General features: G+C 28.1%; 1 protein-coding gene across 1 annotated transcript in view; it reads right to left on the reverse strand.

Annotated features, from left to right (window-relative positions):
• The window catches only part of LOC142318998 (intraflagellar transport protein 140 homolog), an 80,786-nt gene that overhangs the window by 34,177 nt on the left and 25,696 nt on the right, over window positions 1–20,913 (reverse strand). The window contains exons 8-14 of the mRNA XM_075355777.1: window positions 18,801–18,981; window positions 18,079–18,292; window positions 15,621–15,827; window positions 15,060–15,222; window positions 11,255–11,392; window positions 7,388–7,536; window positions 4,843–5,020 (exon numbers count right to left, since the gene is read on the reverse strand). Coding sequence (XP_075211892.1) covers window positions 4,843–5,020; window positions 7,388–7,536; window positions 11,255–11,392; window positions 15,060–15,222; window positions 15,621–15,827; window positions 18,079–18,292; window positions 18,801–18,981 — 1,230 coding nt within the window. The remainder of the gene's footprint in view (window positions 1–4,842; window positions 5,021–7,387; window positions 7,537–11,254; window positions 11,393–15,059; window positions 15,223–15,620; window positions 15,828–18,078; window positions 18,293–18,800; window positions 18,982–20,913) is intronic.

Here is a 20,913-nt window from a genome sequence, read left to right on the forward strand (position 1 = left end):
AAAATGTTTAACAATTGAAAAATGTAACTCAACTGAATATATCATACGATTGTTTAATAAAGAAATATTTGATGCAAAACTACACATAATTAAACACTGTACAGATATCAGAAATGATTGGATATGTTATTCAATAGATAAAAACTAATTAAAATAGAAACTTCTCCACCATTTTTCAGAAAAGACAAACAAAATTATGGGGAAAATTTTGATCAAAACAACATGAAATACAACATTAATAAATAAAAAAAAATCCCTTTCGGCATGTCAGAAGGCGGAGAGGTACATTTCACCAGTGCTAAGTAGGGGGGAAAAAAGATTTGCACCTTAAAGTTAAGAAAAAATTCTAACTTACTCAATATTACAATGGTTGCATGTGAAAAAGGTTTCACATGTTTAACATACAACAAGCCCCATCTTCTTACAATTCCAGCAACATTTCGGTCATCCCTTGTCGTAAGGGTTGGTCATATCAAAAATTGTTTCAGACAAACGTTTTAAGTAATGTTTTGAGGACTAACGACCACTTTAAACAGATTCGATACTGTGCCTACTACGGAAGGTATGATTTTTTTTTGTCTTCAAAACCCCATTTTCTTGACCTTTTACTTACTGAAAAACCCCATAACTTATCACATAACTAAACACAACTACTAAAAATCTAACTGAATTTTTGTTATTTTTTATTTATGAGAACTAATAATGTTCTACACAAATTAATTTTTATTTTCCATTTCTTCTAGAGATTTCTTTACACATATTCCTGTTAAACATTCACTTCTAAATTTAATCATTTCTTAAATCAAATATTTATTCATTGTGAGATTAGATTCACCATCCTACATTATCCTAATCATCACCATTATTAATTACCCTTCATATTGGAATTCTGCATTATTAATTCTTCCAATCCTTCTGTCACCTTTTCACTCACAGGTAAGTTGTTCAATAACTAATAACCAAAAGTAAAAGAAAAATAATTATTTGATTAAAATACTGTATAAATTTAATTATTCCAAAACAAAAAAATAGACATAAAGTAAATATAATCTCAATTGTTTATATTTTATTTTATACAATAACCAAGCACAAACTAAACTGCGAATGAGAGATTATTACATGTAGAAAAATTAGGAGGTTTTGCAAGGTAACTATCAAGCACTAAATAAAACTGCAAAAAATGATCGCTGCACCCGAGCTGCCTAACAGTAATAAAGGAACTGACATTAAATAACAGGCAAGAGCAGGAAAAAGGCTTAGAAATGATATTTAGGAAAGAGCAATAATGAGATTTTAAGATTACACAGGATGATGAATTAACATATTTGGAATTAACAAGAGATTAAAGAATAAAATGAGATTTAGGCTTGATTTTGTAGCAATTAATACCAACCACATAAATGATGGCTGCTTGCTTTAATCCACTAAATGAACAAGATTTATTTTTATACTGTATATATTTATACTTATAGGTTATATTTTATACTAATGGGTTATATTTTCAATATCCCATTTTTAGAAAAAATGAATGTTAAGTTACAACTGAATTAACCCACCTAAATGTAAAGAAAATAAATTCATTTATTTTATTATAATAAAAAAATGTTCTCTTCATACACTTAACATAAAGTATAAAATGATTTTATTTAAATATGAAAAATTGAATTAAAAAACACTACTCGTACAAGATGCTAACAAAAAATCAATCAAAAGAAATACATACAGGAGAAGTATTTAATATAGAAGATCTACATTCTACTCTTTAAACTTTCATCTGTTTTTTAAGTACCAAACTATCCATACAACACACGTAAGTTTTTATTTATATTAAATGAATTTTTACAAATGAAAAAATATAAACCAAAACTGTTACACTCACCAGGAATTTCTGAAGTAAATTTCACATAAACACATTCATCACAAAAGATGTTCTACTGTAGATCAACAAGCAGTGAACATATCAAAATGCATAAAATAAAGGATGAAGCCTGCCTTTGAAACCACATATCCCATTAATGAGAAGACAAAGAAAAAAAGAAACTGGGTTCATGGCTTGTTTAAAACTTGTTTGTTTTTTTTTAAGTCAACTTCCAGCTTCTTATTAAAGAAAAAAATAATAATTTTGAAAAAGTTTTTACTAAAAAGATCATAAACTCATGGAAAATTAAGATAAAAAATGGCCATAAGTATATTAATATTTCTTTAAAGTTAAATTTAATTTTTACTATCCAGAACTTAGAATCATTATTTATTATCTAATTATAATTTATTATCCAGTAAGTATTTGATTATCCACTATTTAATAGACTTCATAACGAATCACACAGATGCAGGTAAATTTAATTATATGAACAATATATTTGTTAATATTTAGGATATTATTAGACTTATTTAAATAATATTATAATACTCACAATTTTACTACACTCTAGCACATTTACTTCTGGAAATTAAAACATATCATATTAAAAAAAAATATCCCTTTTGGTATGCCGGAAGGTAGATTTCACTGGTGCTAAGTACGGGATAAAAACCCACCGGGTTGGTCTAGTAGTGAACATGTATTCGCAAATCAGCTGATTTTCAAAGTCGAGAGTTCTAAGGTTCAAATCCTAGTAAAGGCAGTAACTTTTATATGGATTTGAATACTAGATCGTGGATACCGATGTTCTTTGGTGGTTGAATTTCAATTAACCCCTTACATTACAATTAATCCCTTAGAGATTTTGGTCATCCCTTACTATAAAAGTGGTCATATCAAAAATTGTTTTAGATATCAGAAACATTTTAGGTAATGTTTATAGAGGACTAACAACCAATTTAAACTGATATGATACTGTGCCTACTAAGGGTGGTATAATTTTTTTTGTCTTCAAAACCCCAGGGGATGGAAATTATTTTTTCCATCCCCTGGGCTAATGGTTGGTGATATCAAAAAAACTTTACTTAGATAAGTTTTAGGCCTTTATCCAAAGAATAGTAGAAACAACTTTAAACAAATTCGATATTTTACTTAGTAAGAAGGTTATAGTGATATTTCGCTTTTTCCAAAAAAAGTCCCCCACCGTATGGTCTGATTTTGGCTGTTAATGAACTCGACTGAGATTTTGGGATGAGTTATATAGTGTTGTCATCTTCATACTTTGATTGTTTGTTTTGTATGCTGGTTTGAATTGCAAACCAGCACACAAAACAAACAATCATATAATAAAATATTTAAAAAATAACAAACACACATAATTCATGCGGAATTTATAAAATAAAATGCAATGATTATGACGATATATATATATATAAAACAAAACTAATAGGTCTTTTAAAACTAGATTTTTAGAGCACGTTAGAAATTATAAAAATGGTAAATTGGATTTATCTAATGTTGCTGACCACCTTATAATAACAAACATTCTGTATCTAATATTCGGACAAATTTGAAAACAGTGGAAATCAAGAAATTTAATTTAAATAATAATAGTAAAAGTTTGGAAATTTTTGAGAAATTTTATATATATAAGTACAAAAGAACTTCCAACTTGATCAACTTTCAGACAGAGTATGAAGATGACAACACTATTATAAAAGCAGCAACAGATGGCAGCATGTTTTTAGATAAAAATAGATATAATCAGAATGTATATAAATAATTTCAAATTCACTCAGTAATGTAACATTGGCTGTCCAGGTTACATGGTATAAATAATCTTCCAATTATTTTATTTTTAAAGTTAATTTTAATTTTTATTCTTAATTGACATCATATTTAAATATATATGTAATTGTTTTATTTAATTGACTTCATGTTTCAATATATGATAGGAATTTTAATATATTAATTTTTTTCTAAAAAAAAACAATTGTTGTTTTGATATGTAACTTTATATAATTTATATGCCACTGATGATGTGGTATCCCATGAAAGTACAATTGGAATAAAGAAAAAAAAATAAGGTAAGTGCAATTTCATTTACTTTGTAATTCTGTACTTGGGTTGTTGAAGTTAGTTTTTGATTACAAAAAATACAATATGGGTTTTATAAGTATTGACTTCAGAAAAATCAATATATAAATGTATGTATAAAATTTAAAACTGACCATGGTTTTGGGATCTGGGGGATATGAAACGTTAAGATATGTCTAAATTTTCTAGAAGTCGAATCATGGTACCTATTACAATAGGTAGCTTTCTTATGAAATCTACCAAACTGTCACACAGTTCAGTAATGTTTAAATCTACAATATAATCATTACTATGCATGAGCTCTTCAAATTTGAATTTACTCTGTGGTTACATTCACACTGTTATAGTACGAGTATTATACACTACTTTTCAATTTCTTTCACTTTTTCTTTTTACAATAAAGTCTTAAAATCCACAAAAATTAGCCTTTCCTTTCTTTCTTATAATATAAGGATAACAGTGTTTGAGCCATTTATGGTTCCTATATACCTAAGGAACAGAAATGAGATATTTTTAAAACTTAACTCTTAAATTTATTGCACAAGAGAACTAAGATTTTTCTAAATTACATCACATATATTTGATGTTAAAGAATATTTTTTTTCAATATAAATTTGTACGAGCTACATGATCTCAAAATGAACTTGCATTAAAGATTTAGTAAAGATCAGGCAATATTTTCTTTAATAATAAACTGCAAATTGATTTGATTGTTTTTTATTACAAGTACTATACATTAATTAATTAAGAAAAGAACAAGCTTTAAAACTAACCATGAATCCAGTTTTGTGACTTCTCACTGAGGACTGGTGTGACATATGGCTCAAGGGCAGAGTCATCTTTCATTTTATAATTAAAATATTTAATTTTGGATATTTACTTACTATTAAACCCAAATGTACAGCTAGTGTTGCTAATTTTGCTTCCTGTTCTGGGTATGACTGAGCTTCACGAAGTGCAGCTACACCTCTAGCATCCCTAGTATGTCCGAGGCAAACACCAGCCACATCTAATCTTTTTGCTTTCACACACAATTTAGCTAAATTACTCCATACTGCAACACTACACAAAAATTATTTTTACATAATAACATAAATAAACTATTAATAAAAATTAATTCTCATTTCAAATTATTAGAAAGCCAAAACGGTTCTAACACAGTCTTAATATTTTAAATTAAATACAAAACATAAATTTCCACACAAAATATGTAAGCAATTATTCAAATGATTTATACTGCAATTATACAAAATTCATGACAACAAACATTTTTAAGTGTATGAAATTGACTATAACCTTTTTTGGAATGACTAGGAAGATTATATTTGCAAAATTATAAGCTCAAATATTTCAGGTTTAAAATTAATATCTAAGCTTACAAGAGCATACTTTACAAGAGCTTACAACAGAGTTTACTGACACCCTTTTGCAGGGTGATAGGAGAGGTCTCTACTTTAAATCCAAAATGGCAGCTTCTAACTCGGCCCCTTTTCTGAATAAACTCCAATTAAAAATTTTTGAGCAGTTCTAATAGCTTATATCTGCTAAAGGAATTCTGCACAGCAAGTTTCAAAGCTAGCAGTGGGTAGGTTTGGCGCTTCATGAGGAGGAAGAACTATTCCCCGAGAAGGTTTACAACTTTATGCCAGAAACTGCCCCTAGATTATATGGACAAAGTGGTTGCCCTCTATCAACGTGTCACTAGAGTACATTAAAAAGAATAGATATCTGCTGTCATAAATTATTAATGCAGATCAGACGCTGGTGTACTTCAACATGCTGAGCTATACCAATATAGAAGAAAAGGAAGCATCAAATATGCTGATAATTATATCTGGTGCTGAAAAACAGCATTGCACTGAGACGCTGGCAATTACTGCTAATGAAAGGAAATTATCACCAAACATCATTTTCCAAAGGCAAACCGTAGCTAAAGCATTAAGGTTTCCTGCTGGTGTTCATGTTGTGGCACAGGAGAAAGAGTGGATATCCAGCAAACTGATTTTGGATTGGATCAAAAAAAGTTTGGAAACAACGATCAGGTGCCTGCTTCATCTAAAGTTCCTTCTCATGTAAGACAGTTTCCACAGCCATCTCACTCAGATAGTAAAAAACCAGCCTTGAAGAAGCAGAAACACACAAGCATCGCAACTGAATTCAATTCCTTCATTAAATATAGAAAATTTATTGTGTTAGCTTAGAAATTATAATATGTAGGGTTCAAACAAAACTCAATTGTGAAATGTTCTAATTTTTTTTGTTCTTGCATAATTTACAGTCTTATTTTAAGACAATTCTTTCCTCTAAAAAAATGCAGAATATGCGTCAGTAAATGGTAGCTACATATATGTAGCTACTACTAGTACGTATATGGTAGCTATATCGTAGTTATAGCTTTAAATTATTAAAAGTATACTACATAAGAGAAGTATGCTAATCAGGTCAAATTTTGCATATCCAGGTTTTTGCAAAGCTTAACGTTTCATGACCTCCTCTCAAACAAAAAAAAACACAATTTTAAAAAAATTCAAGAAGGATGTATTTATGTATGTTGGGTAGTTTTTTACTTGATATCTTCAGTCTAGAAGAACCAATTTGAATGATATCTGGTAATTTCTGTATGTGAGGCATAATGTCATTTAATTTCGGTTACAATTTAGTCAAAGAGGGTGTGAAGGTCATCATGGATCAGACATCGCCAAATTTTAATGAAAGAATAGAATAATGTTTTTTACATAATCCTTTACGTGACATAGAAACTTTAGTGTTCTACTTAATTTTCCTCCTAAATACTAGTCTGTGAAGAGTAGAGGCCCTTGGTAGCCAGAGCATAATTTTTGGCATAAATTTATTTCTTTTCTTTTTTAAATTGAAAAACTTTTTTACATAGATTTTCAGAGAATATTTTTTTTTTTTATAGTGGGATTTATTATTTTCTTTAAAGGTATTTTAAAGGATCAAACCAGGATATGAATTCAAAATATTACTTTTTTTTATTTTTTAATAAAATTTGTTAAGATTATATTTTAAACTATTGTTATATTGAATAGTCTTTTTTCAAGAAAAGTAATTATTATACATTTAAAAAATTATTTTTTAAAAGTATATTAAATGTCATAAATAATATTTACATTATTTTAAATTTCTTTTATATCTGGACTTTTCATAATTCCAGAATTCCAAGAGGAAGAACCTACACATCATTTCAAAATTAATGAAATGATTTATTTGTTAAATTTTTTTTTTTCAATTTTTAAATCAAATTTATTAATTTTCTTTATAATTAAAACAATAAGGAATATTAAAAATTTACAACAGACAATTGCTTCCAAGCCCTTCTTTAAGAAATTCATCATCTAAAAAGATAACATAAGAAGTATACAAATAAATAAAATAAAATTTCAATTCACAACAAAAGTATAAACATACCTTTTGATGTTTCGAATTGTTTTAAAAGCTTGATCAATATCTCCAATACTAAGACTAAAACTAAAATTTAAAATAGCCGATTTTGTTCGTGTATCACATTTTTCAATTCCAATAAAATCTTTCATTAATATTCTTTTCTCCGTTACCCACTGCAAAAAAACAAAAAAAGATGCCATAACAATGATTAATACTAAGATCAAAGTAAGAGCTATGTAGAACTACAGTTATTAAAATAAATTCAAAATTATAAAATGCTCAAAATTCACTTAAGTGAATTTTACACTAAGTGAAGATATGTAATTAAAAGGTTTTAATTACATGACTATTTCAAATTGTTAAACAATCATTAACTTAGATCTGAAAACAGTACATATTAAAAAATCTGATGTAGACAAGACATGACTTCCTTATATGCCTATTAAATTACATTTACACATTTTTTAAAATTAAACTATATAAAATTTTATTTCATAATAAACTCCTGATTTTTTTTTACTGAATTATTATTATTCATCATAATTTTTTTTTACAATGAGAGATTAATAATTATTAATAAATCAATACATTTAAATTTAAAAAAAAAGTAGATGAAGTCTGATTCAAACCAATGTACCTCCCTTAAGATCCAAATATTTCATTAATTAAAATGTTATTTGGCTATAACTATGGAACCAATGAAAATAGTTCTGCTATGATATATCGTTGAAAAGCTCTCAATGAGGGCTTATTATTACAGTTAAGGAAAAGTTAAAAATCTAATTTTTTTTGTTTTCTGGGCTTTTTTGGACACTTTTGGTTCAGTCGATTGCAATCAAAAGGGGAGGTGCAGAACTAGATGTTACAACAGTCCTAAATCCAAAATTACAACATCCTATGGTTAATCATTTTTGAGTTATGCAGGATACATATGTATGTACATACGTGTATATACATGCACATACACACATACATATGTACGTATGTACGTACAGTGATGTTTAGCATTCTGTACGTACGCACAGAAATCATGCCAAAACTAGTCAAAATGGATTCAGGGATGGTCAAAATGGATATTTCCGTTGAAATCTGGAAACTGAAATTTTTCGCGATCACAATACTTCCTTTACTTGGTAGAAGTAAGTAAAAATTACAAACAAAATATAATAAAAGATGACCATATAATAACTCTCTTCAGTAAGCACAGATTATGATTATTTAACAATAAGAATAATCATCTAGTTTTAGAATTCTGAAATAATTAAGACAGAAGAGATATTAGGTAGAAAATAACAGAACAAACAGAAATATATTAAAACTGTGGATGAACATAGAAAGTATAAAAACTCAAACAATGAAGACAAAAAATTGTATCATGTACAATAAATTAAATAAATGGAAAGTAAAAAAAATAGCAAAGGAAAACTGGTTGAAGGAAATATGTAATTTGAAGTACCAAAAAATACAATTACTGGAAAAGTAGTGTAACATGCAGAAAAATAAAAAAACAACTTTTAGAAAATGAAGCAGAGATATATTACTTCTAAAAAGTGCATATGGAAAAGAGAGAAAAAGAAAAAGATTTGTTGGAGAGAAAAATAAGAGTAAATAGCTAGCAGAAATATGTAGAAGTAACATAAGAAAAACCATCTGATAAAAGTGTTATAGGAAGAAAAAGAAATTTATGATTTATGATACAAAAGAAAATATGAGTAGATAGATAAATGGGAGATCAAATCAACAGTTTAGCATTTCATATTAAAGTATTTAAATGAAAAACAAAAAAAACACAATTTAAGAATAAGATCTGATTTTTACTTAAATGATTTTCGTAATGAATCTTTGTTTAAAAAAGGCAAGTGAGATAAAAGAACTAACACTGGAATCTGTTTTATTAAGTGCCAACAAAATTTATTAAAAGATCTTAAATATCTTCAATGGATTTAGAATGTTTAAATATTAGTTACAATCAGGGTTCCAACAAAGAAGTGGATCTTGTATAGATAAGTTTTTACTTTAAAGCATATTATTTATCACCATCAAACAAACCTAGCTTTTATTGACTATACTAAAGTTTTACTTAATAATATTCGTAAGAAAATTCTATTAATTAATAAATAGGATCAAAACGTTATCAAAATTGTTTATGTTGGATGAATTTAGTACCATGATCCAGATGGCTAATAAAATTTCATCACATCCATTCAATAAATCAAGAATAAAACAAGGTTGCAACTTATCTAATACTTTGTTTAATATTAACATCGAAGGCCTTGTCAAAGATGTAGTTTGGAAGCTGATACTGGCACTGAATTATGTGATGGGTACATTTTACTCATGCCGATACTTACATAGATTATCAGGTAATTGTCTACATTAGTAAAGATCAACCACAAAATTCAGTATAAAAATTATATTTATTAAGTAAAGAATAAAATATGGAAATTCTACCACAAAAAAACAAAACGATGGCTTTTTTGGTAAATAACTGTTCAGAATTAAATTAGTCCTGAACAATGATCTCTTTGAACAGATCATGCATTTCAACTACCTGAACTTTGACTTTACAATGAAGATTACTTTACTTACATTCTCTATAAAACGTTAGGGACATTTGAAAGGGATGAATATAATTTATCTTTATGTGTGGAATTACTAGATGTATTATTAAGAATAAATAACTAGATAATATTAAAATTTAATAAAATGATGACTGTTCCTGTTCTGACTTGTGAATTGGAAACCGATATTGCATTAATAAAGACTGCCAGCTTTTGAGGTGAAATCTTTGAAGATCAGTGAAAGGTGAACGTTAAAAGACAGATTATGAAATAATCACATATATCAAGAACTACGACTGATAAAACCAAAAAAATAAATTATAATCCAGAGGAAGCAGGTTTAGTAAATATTGTTAGGTATTCTAGTAAAATTCTGCTGTGTCTGTGTTCCCCTGACAGTGAATATAACTGGAATAATAAACAATCCAGCCAGCTGTGAAATCTAATCTGAAAATCAGTTTTTCATTTGCCTAAGTTTTCATGCTGCTAAAATTCACCATAAATTATATAAAATTTATCAACAGTAAGAAAAGGAAATCGTAAAAGGTTACAGTTACTTCCATCATGAAGTATTAAGAAATGATGTCTTGGTGTTTTAATTTATTTAAGGCCTTAAAAATATCTGTGATGAAAGAGTGGAAGGTCCATTGGATAACCTTGCTGAACAAACAAATGCGAGAATTAGAGTGAATTAATAGATCACAATAATTGTTCTACGATGGAATTTCAAACATTTTACAGAATACTATATTCAGAAATGTTACTGAAAAATTAAGTTACCATAAACTTTGACATTTACCTGACAAAAATTCCGAGAAGGCTAATCACACAAAAGTGTGATTAGCCTTCCATCAAATACAATTACAATGAACCAAATACTTGTGAACCAAATACAATCACAATGAAGTATATTGAGAAATGATTTAAAATTGAGGTAAAACATTCAGAATGATGAAATAAGAAAGAGTCAATTACAGCTGTTCACTCACCGTTGCCCACACTGACAAGAGTATTCAGCAATTCCAATGAAACTGAATGATCACTACACTTTGAAACAAACCCCTCCTCACCTTCTAACTTATACATTTTCACCTCAAAAACTGAAGAGTTGAAAAAAAAACAGCAACATTGAACAAGTTGAAACCCAGTAGGAAAATTTTACACACAGTATGAAAGAGGTTGTTTCTTGGGAGTAAAAGAGCTCAGAAATGGTTTATATAAAAAAATGAAATGGATTTAACAAAATTTAGCTAATAATAAACTTTTGCCTCAGTTGTTTATTTTTATGGCAAGCTGACCTTTACCTTTGACATAAGCACATAATACTCACTTGTTGATTAGGAAGTTTAATAAGAACAATGAAATGTGGTGTGTTAACAGCAAGCAAAGATACAAAATCATCAGATACAGGTACACTGTCTTGAACTAGCAGACCATGATTTGGAGAACAAATGAGACTGACCAGTAACTATAAAAAAATACACAGACAAAAAATATAACCATTTAATACAAAAATACAACAAAAGCAACAACTAAAATTGAAAACTATATTACTGATATATTCTACATTACAACTGCACTATTCTCTTTAATATCAAAATGAAACATTCATCTTTTAAGAACTTTTACATGTTAATTAAACTTATGGTAGGAAAGAAAAGATCTATTATCAAACAAGTAGAATGCTTTTTTGTGCACGTATACTGTATGAGCATAATTACGTAGATTTCTTTTTATTACTTTAAAAGACAATCACAAAATTATCAGTTGATCTTTTCTAACCTCTAAAGTGGATAGTCCTGAGTGTTGTTAATTAAAAAACCAAACAATTATATGAAAGCAAATGTTAAAAAATAAGAATGAATTAATGACAAATTTAAAAAAAAGACTGACAAAGCTTAGTAAAAGAAGATTGTTAAAATGGAAAAGATTTAAATCAGAAATATTAACAAAGCAAAGTCTATAAGAAACAATTAGAAAATGAAATTGACAAAATAAAATGAGTTAAAGTTGAAGAAACTTTAAATATTTGTAGGTCACAATTCATGGTTTTGATAATATCGGATTTGATTTTACATGGAGGTATTCATGGTTTTGACAATATCAGATTTGATTTTACATGGAGGTATATTTATTCATACAAAACATAATGTTTTTTTTTACATGGGTTTTTCATCAGAAAAATTTCTTCTTATCTAAACTGTTACATTAAATTTTTAGAATAAATAAATAATACCATATAATTTACTCTGTACTTTAAATTTTAGGCATGAAATAAAAATATTACTTGGAATAATAATTATAGGAATTGCACCATCATGCAATTAGTAAATAACATTTGTTGTCACCAATACCTACTACATCTTTTGTGTTACATCATAACGAAGTAAGACAACATACTCTAACAATTTAACATTATTAATGTAACATTCCAATGATGTAAATCAATATACAAAACCATCCACAACCAATTATTACAACAACAAAAAAATCTTCACACTTAATGTCAAATTTCTCTATAGTGAAACAAAATTAAGTCACTATTTTCAATGTAATAAAAAAAAAAACAAATTGTTCATGGAACAAGTAAAAATAAGCATATTAAAAAGTTGTTACAAACAAAGATTTCCCTAGACAGTATCAAAACTAAATAGCAATAAAAACCTCAAAGAAATTCGGCTGTTCTTGATAATGCACAAAAAATCCTGGTGAAGGCTTTATTTTATTCAACATTACAGAACTCTGTGGGTTTGATAAGAGAATGACTGAAAGACCTGACTGATGAAAGGCATTATGATCTTCATTGATAATGTCGTTTCATTAATGAAACTTCACACAAAAGTAGTTATTAATGAAACATTTACAGCAAAACTGACTACAAATATCTGAAAGTAGTTTTTAAAATAATCATGGAAATTGAATAACGAATTGGAGATAATAAAAAAAACTCATTGCTATTTTACCTAATAAAATAATGAAACCCAAACCCAAAACTAACGTAGTTGAATAAAAATTGTTATACTTTTTTTTTCTTTGATTAGTCATTTACATGAAATATGTTAATCATATATTTTTTTACACAAATTTTTTAATGTGCTAAGCTGTAATTTTTATGAGTATATTTTACATGCCTAATGTTTTATTTTGTAGTTAGCGGTTTTGTGATCTCATTTTTTGATTATTAATTCCTATTATATTCTTATTGTTGACAAGTTAGAGTACTGTACCTGAATTCACTTTGTCTGAACAGAGGAATATATTTTTACATTATTTGCAGAATTTACTCCAAAACATATTATGAAACTGTTACAACAGCATTATCTAACTATCTTACCACAATTATTCCATGATTTGTACATATTGCTGAGTCATGTACTCCATACTTTTTTCTTCATTTCCTTAAAACTTTACAGGGCACTGTTTAGATTTACAGGTATCAGAGATAGTACAAGTCCATTCTCTCAACTATTGGTAGAGCAGGCTGATCTTTGTAAAAGAATAGACGACTCACAAAGACTTTTTTTTCATCTGACAATTCATCTATCATCAGTACTAAAATTGAAACACATTTTCTAAATTTTTCTTCATACACTGTTCCACCTGGATTCCTTTGGTGCATGTAAAAATTCACAGGTAAGCATCACTAATACAATTTGCAACTGGACTTTATATGTTTTCCTTAAATAATTTTTTTACACCAGCTACATCCATAGTACTTAATCACAGATTAATCAAATCAGATTTTGAGAAGGTTCAAAATATTTAAACATTTTTATTTTTATTTTATTCATAAGAGACTAAAATATTCACATTTTATTACAACTGAAATTTCTGTGTTATTAGCAAAGTGAACATAACACAAGACTTGAATAAATTGATCAGGTTGAATTAGTTCATAAACAACCATAATCCTCATACCACTAAAAGGGTCGCAGTATAGTCTCTTCTCTGCAGACAGTTTTGAACCCTTGACACAACATAGCTCCATTAAATTACTTTAATTCATTTAAGCATTTGTTTGTGTTTTTACAATTTAAATATAAAATATATATTTCTGTATCTATATATAATAAACAACATAAGCCAACTGTTTTGGGTTTAAAATTGACTCAAAGAATTCCACAAGAGATAAATTAGCAACAAAGAATAATCTATAGAAGAAAATTGTCTTGGGTGGTGTTTTTTTTTCTGTTTAGCCTCTGGGAAACACCGTCAGGCATTACTTTAGAGGATAAATGAGGATAATATGTATGAGTGTAAGTGAAGAATGTAGTCTTGTACATTCTGAGGTCAACCATTTCTGAGATGTGTGGTTAATTGAAACCCAACCACCAAAGAACACCAGTATCCTCAAGCTAGTATTCAAATCCATATAAAAGTAACTGCCTTTACTAGGATTTGAATGTTGGAACTCTCGACTTCAAAATCAGCTGATTTGCAAAGACATGTTCACCACTAGACCAACCTGGTTGGTCTTGGATGGTGTTTGAAATCTTTTAAGCACACATAGTTAACTGTGTAGTCATGTTTTTTCATATTTATAGTTTTTCTTGTACCGATTCATTATCTCTGCATAAGAAGTAGGAGCATCAGTCTTAAGTTGGCGTCCACTCGGACTGTCTACTTCCCTCTGTTCATTAGTTAGAACACTTGCTTCTAGAGGTTCTTCTACAAATAAGTCTGGAATAATATTTCCTTTTTTAAATTCAGAATTGTTAAAATAAGAATTTTAAACAGAGTCATGTAAGAGCTACCATATTGTTAACATCAAATAAGTCATCAACTAGTAAGAATGTTTGCCAATAAAGGACAATAACAAAGGTTATAGCACAGCATAAAGTAACATCTTAACAATTCCTTGCGTTTATATAACATTGCAAACAGTACTATAATATATCCAATATAAAAAAATTAATTAACTAAATTTATTCAACTGAAAACTCATTTTTGCAAGGTAGTATTTTTTCTGAATTATGCATAGCACTAAAACTCTCATATCTGTATAGAAGTATAATATAGTTAATAATTAAACCTAATACCAACCCAACATTAGTGCACAATGCACTAATGTCAGCTAGATAATAATGAGGCGAATGAAGCTTTAAATTTAAAAAAAATTAATTACGAGTACATACAGTAACTGGTTGTTGATTAGAAGATCCATAACTCGTCTGCCGACCATAAGAGGGAGCTGGTCCTGAATTGTTTGAAGCAGGAGGAACACGTTTAGCCTCACACACTAATAACCTTGGTTCTTCCTGATCCCAGTAATGATTGATTACAAATCTTGTAGATTCACTGTAAACAAAAATTAATTATATGTTTAAAATTACAAAAACAAATTTAAAAAAGAAATTGTCAAGATAAAATATCTAGGATATTGTATCCTTGAGCTTGTACTGTTGACCATCTTGCAAAGAAACAAAAAAACATTTAACAATTTAATCACCCTGATACTATCATTGAAAAGTTCAATGGCATATTCTTTTAATAGTCAAAGGAACTTGACACTTCTCAAGAAGAAAAGGAAATTGAAAATAATCACGAACTCTGATATTTCTGATGAGAAACAGCTATAGGAAATTAACATAGTAAACATTAACAATCTGATATAGGGAAATGTTAAAATAAACAATCTTACAAAAAAAAAATAATTAAATTAAACAAAACACTACATTGAACAAAATACATCTTACCTCTCATTTTTAGCAGAAAATGAATGCTTGTAAATTGAATTTGATTCGATATCCCAGACATATAAACATGGTACAGGTAACAAATTAACACCAGCAATACTCATAGATATTTTGGTACCATTACTGTTCACTCGAGCACAAATCACTTCACCAAAATCATCAATACAATCCATTAAATCTTTAGGCTGTCCAACACTTTTTGCTTCCCTTCAAACCAAATAAAAAATTATATATAACAACAAAAAGAAAATAATTCTTAATGTAGCAGTAACAATAGATAATTAAGGTAGCAGTAAAATATAAAATTGCATTTTACAATACAACTGTAGCAAAACATTTTTGTTTGCAACTCTAAATAACAAAGGAATAATTATTCTTGATATTTCAAATTGCCTTGATCCAAATCAGTCCTTTACCACTATCAACCAATTAGTTCCATCAATTTTAATTTGATTTTCTCTTAATACATCAGGCAAGTTTTTTATCTTTTTTTATGAGATATAGTTGCTAATTTAAGCATTCAAATGTACATATGTCATTGTATAATTTATTAGAATAAAACATTTTTTATCAATTCCTTTTCCTTTATTACCAATTAATGTGAATCAGTATGATAAGAGTTAAGTATTTGCATTTTTGTGGGGGTGTTGACAGTTAAAGGGGTGTACTGCACCAGTTTTATGTTAAAATTATCTATATGATCCTCTCTCACCATTGCCTTGACGTCACACCCTAGTCTGAATGAAACAATTTGCACATACACTCAATTCTTTTTCTGTTTAGCTCCTGGAACCACCATAAGGTATTACTTCAGAGGATGATGTGTATGAATAATGAAGTGTAATACAGTGTCAGGTCAACCATTTCTGAGATGTGTGGTTAATTGTAATCCAAAGTACACAAATTGAATCCGGTGTACTTTAGTGGTTAATCCACCAAAGTACATCAGTATCCATGATCTAATATTCAAATTTGCACAAAAGTAACATACACTCACTATGTGAAAAAGTGATACAACAGCTTACAGGCTTCAATTTAACAAAACTATATTAGATACCTGGAACCAACCAATCAATCAAATCTTATTAATGTGAAATAAACAGCTATATCTTTCTTTAACTACAGAATGGAACTCTGAAAACTGTTTTATGTATAGAGAGAAGCATATATTCCATTCAACTAATTTTTTTTTTTTTGTTAAAATGAATGAAATTTGTTTTGCAGAAATCTAGGAATGATATTGTTGGAATTGTAAGAAGAAGAGGCTTCCCATATGCTAAACATGTGAAACTTGTTTACATATGAAACCACTGTCGTATTGAGTGAATTTGAAGAGAACACATTTAAAATGCCATGACTTAAGTACTAAGTCATATACCAGTACGGTATATGTTAATTTTTGCAAGTGACAAAATTTTATGTGAGTAATGTAGGCCTATTGTACTTTCAAATCATCTTCTCAAAATCACTGTTGTTACATTTATACATTTTTTAAATAAAACTTTCCAAAAACATTGTCTTTTTTTATCAATACAAAGAGACAAACCTAGAATCTCCCACTAATCCTCAAATAGGTGTGTTGTCAAGCACTTCAGGAAAAATCATAAGGAAGTCTTGATAAATTTAACAATAGCTTGCAGTTTAACGAGAAAACGTAGTGTCTGTAAAACATGGAAAGTAATGTTTGATACAAGCTCTTACAATCCGCGTTCACCTACCCCTATTTTGCCCCAGTGAAATCTACCTCCACTTTCCAGCATGCCAAAATGATTTTTTTTTTGTTTTAATTTTATAAAAATTAGACTAATGCAAAAATAATTCTCATAAAATCTGAACATTTCTTAACAATCTTCTGAAGAAGCTTAAACAGAAGTTAATGACTTGCAAAGTTAATGTTTGCAAAGTGGCTACGAATCTTGTAAATTTAATTAAATAGTGGCTCATGCACAAAAAATATGAAGTTTTTTATACTGAGCCACTGTTAAACTACTTTGTCATAATAGAATGCAAGGTTCTCTTAAAAAGTTTTGTTCGTTGATAATATTAAGTTCATAATAATCTCCTGTTCATTTAACTCATCTCCTGTTGAAACCTAAGTGATTTACATTCAAAAGAAGGCATTTTAAAAAATTGACAATATAATTTCAAAACTACACAAATTCAAAATAAGCAAGAGTAAAATAACATGGCAGTTCCTTGTTTTTTATCCATAGAATAGCATATCTATCCATTTCTGAACATGATATAATAACCACTTAACAGTAATTTTTTTTCATATAAAACAATTACTAAATCTAATAATCTAATTTTAGAGACAAAATATATGCTGCATAAAAAATACTAAACTATATAGAGTATAACTAATGAAAAACAGTTAATATATCTATAATCCACTTACATTATAAATGTATATGATTAAAATACAGACATAAAATCAATCAATTAAAAAATCAATCACCTGCGAGTTAAATCCCATAAATGTAATACACCTGATATAGTAAAAATTACAAGATATGAATTAGAAAGATGTATACCAATTGGAGTGCTATCGCATTCCAAAGTCTGTTTAACAGTTCCCTGGAATGTCATTATTTGTACATAACCTTTCATCTCCAATACAATTAAACTCTGTTCATATAACTGAACACTTTCACATTCACAACTGAATGAACCTGTAAACAATATTAAAAACTATTTTAAGAAATGTTTGATACATAACAACAAATACTCTGTTATACCACTTTTTTGTAAACCCTAGTTAAAAAAATTTCAAGTTAATTCTAAATATAAATCTTTGTTGTTCCATTCTATATTGTAACTCTTTCAGTTGTAACAAGCTTGATATTAATGTACACAGTTATTGTAATACACTAATATGAGACACTAGTTTCAAAATGATAATATTTAATACAACTAATTTATGTTCATAATCAAAGCTAACAAGACATCTCTGAAAAATTTAATAAATAGGCCTGGTAGTACAGAACTATATTATTCCTATTTCTAATGTGAAATGCATGATTAAAGAATACATAAATTCTGTCAAAAAAATCAATAACAATAACAATACAGAAAAATCCAAATTTGCAAACATATTTTAAAAAATAAGCTAAACTTAATTTGAATAAATTTATTAATTCAATTAATTATAACTAAAAAGTGCATTAACACTCAACTTACTAATAACATTCAACGATGTCAGAGGAGCTGACTGATAAACCACAACAGTTTTACCACTCCAAACAGCTATGTTATCCTTACTTATACAAACACCAGAGACTTTAACATCAGTTTTCAATTCAGAATTTTCTTCGTTTGAAGACACTACTAACTGTGATGCAGATACCTGAACTGCAGACAGCTAAAACAGAAGACAAATAAAAGATTTTTATTGTATTTGAAAATAAAGACAAAAGCTTACATATAAACATGGATCTGAAAAAACCTTCATTTCCAAGTTACAATTGCAAAAAAAAATTTACTCTGATTTCTGTTCCATGGTTAAAATGAAATAATACTGAAATTCTTGAAATTTAAATTAAGGAATAGATTTATAACTTCATATGATATTTGGCCTGAAAAATTTAATAAAACAGCTCTTAGTCTGTATTTCTAATAATTTTGAGAAAATTATTGTACAACATAAAACACTGGTGTCTCAAAACATAAGTCTTTTAGGTATGATGATGTAAAACAACTTTGTTAAACTGCCAGCAAACAAATAAAATTTTATGACAAAATTTAATTCTAAGAAAATCTACATAACTACTGTCAATTGAATGTAAAGAAGAGTTCAAGAAGGTTTATTTAATTAATAATTAAAATTCCAGAAAAATAATGTATTATAACTTTAAACCTAAGCTATAATTTCAATGCTGGGAAATACCAAAGAAAAAAATAACTATTAAAAATAATTAAAACAACAGTTTAATTACATCCATGTTTTATAATATTTTGCTTTTTATTCATTAATTTTTTAATTTTAATCCAACTCTCATCAAGATATCTTCCCTTTATCTCTCCACAATTCTGGAGTAGGCTCTGCGGTTCTGGAGTTGATACTATGTTTGGTTTGGTTGATAATACCAGTTTATCAAACATTTTAAGGAAACCTTGTATTCTAATACGACAAAGTAGATTAGTAATGGCTCAATATAAAAGGTTTCATCTTCTTTATGCAAGAGCCACCAGTTAGTTAAATTTATGAGATTCATAACCACTTTGCAAACTAAGAAATTTAGGCCTATCTAACATTCATGAATATTTTTGGGAAGTTCAGCTCCTGTAGATTTCAGGTTATGACCTCCAGGAAGTGACCGCACGTCTGTGGTTTAGCTTCAGACCATCACAATCTGGTGTACTGGTCAGAGATTAAGTTAAAGTGTTCTGAATTAACACTCCAATACTACAGACTGTTTTTCAATCATCAGATCCTTTTACCATGACATATACCTTGAATTTTTTCCTCCCAACATATTTGAATATGTCATCCCAACATATTTTTAAAAGCCTTCATTCTCTTACAGCTTGTGTACACATGGCACACCATACACAAATAATGCTTACATGGTCCTTTTTTTTAATTCTTTACATTTGAACAAATAATGGTTTTATACGATAACCAGGCAACTTTTGGACTGATTTGCTCTGTAGTAATAGTAATAAATGCATACAGACAATAACCCACATTACTCTGGAGCAGTTCCTTTTTTATATCCTGAATATATTTTTTTAATATCATTGAATAGCTTACCTGCCACTTCTCGTATGATACATATTGTACACAACTGCATTACAACCTAAAAAAAAAATTCTTTCATAATGCACAAATGCTAGGGAAAAGTTACTTTGGTTTTGGAAGTTTGAGATTAAATAATTATTTCAGTAAACTTAAGTTTTAAGATTTTTAGATAATAACCTTGATAGTTCACCTAAGAGAACAAAGAATGGATGACTAGTCTAACACTGTTGATTAAATTATAAATATTTTGTCAACCACTAATTTATTATAATTTTAAAGTGTTAACATGTAGTACACATTTTTTTATTTGTACTTATATTTACTCCAATCAAAGTTTAGTCAAGTTTTTCCTTAATTCCTCAAAATAAATATATGACATCCTGATATAATTTAAACATTTCATAAATTTGAAATCTATTAATAAATCAACTACAATTAAATGTAATTACCAGTTTTAAAATGCAATACAAATTTTGCTGAGCGATTAAAATACAATAATGACCAATTCTAGAAGCTGATGCTCAATCCAGATCAGCAAGTCTGAAGTTGTAC

The sequence above is a fragment of the Lycorma delicatula genome, chromosome 2 (genome assembly GCF_047948215.1).
Source record: "Lycorma delicatula isolate Av1 chromosome 2, ASM4794821v1, whole genome shotgun sequence".
Classification (NCBI taxonomy): Eukaryota; Metazoa; Arthropoda; class Insecta; order Hemiptera; family Fulgoridae; genus Lycorma; species Lycorma delicatula.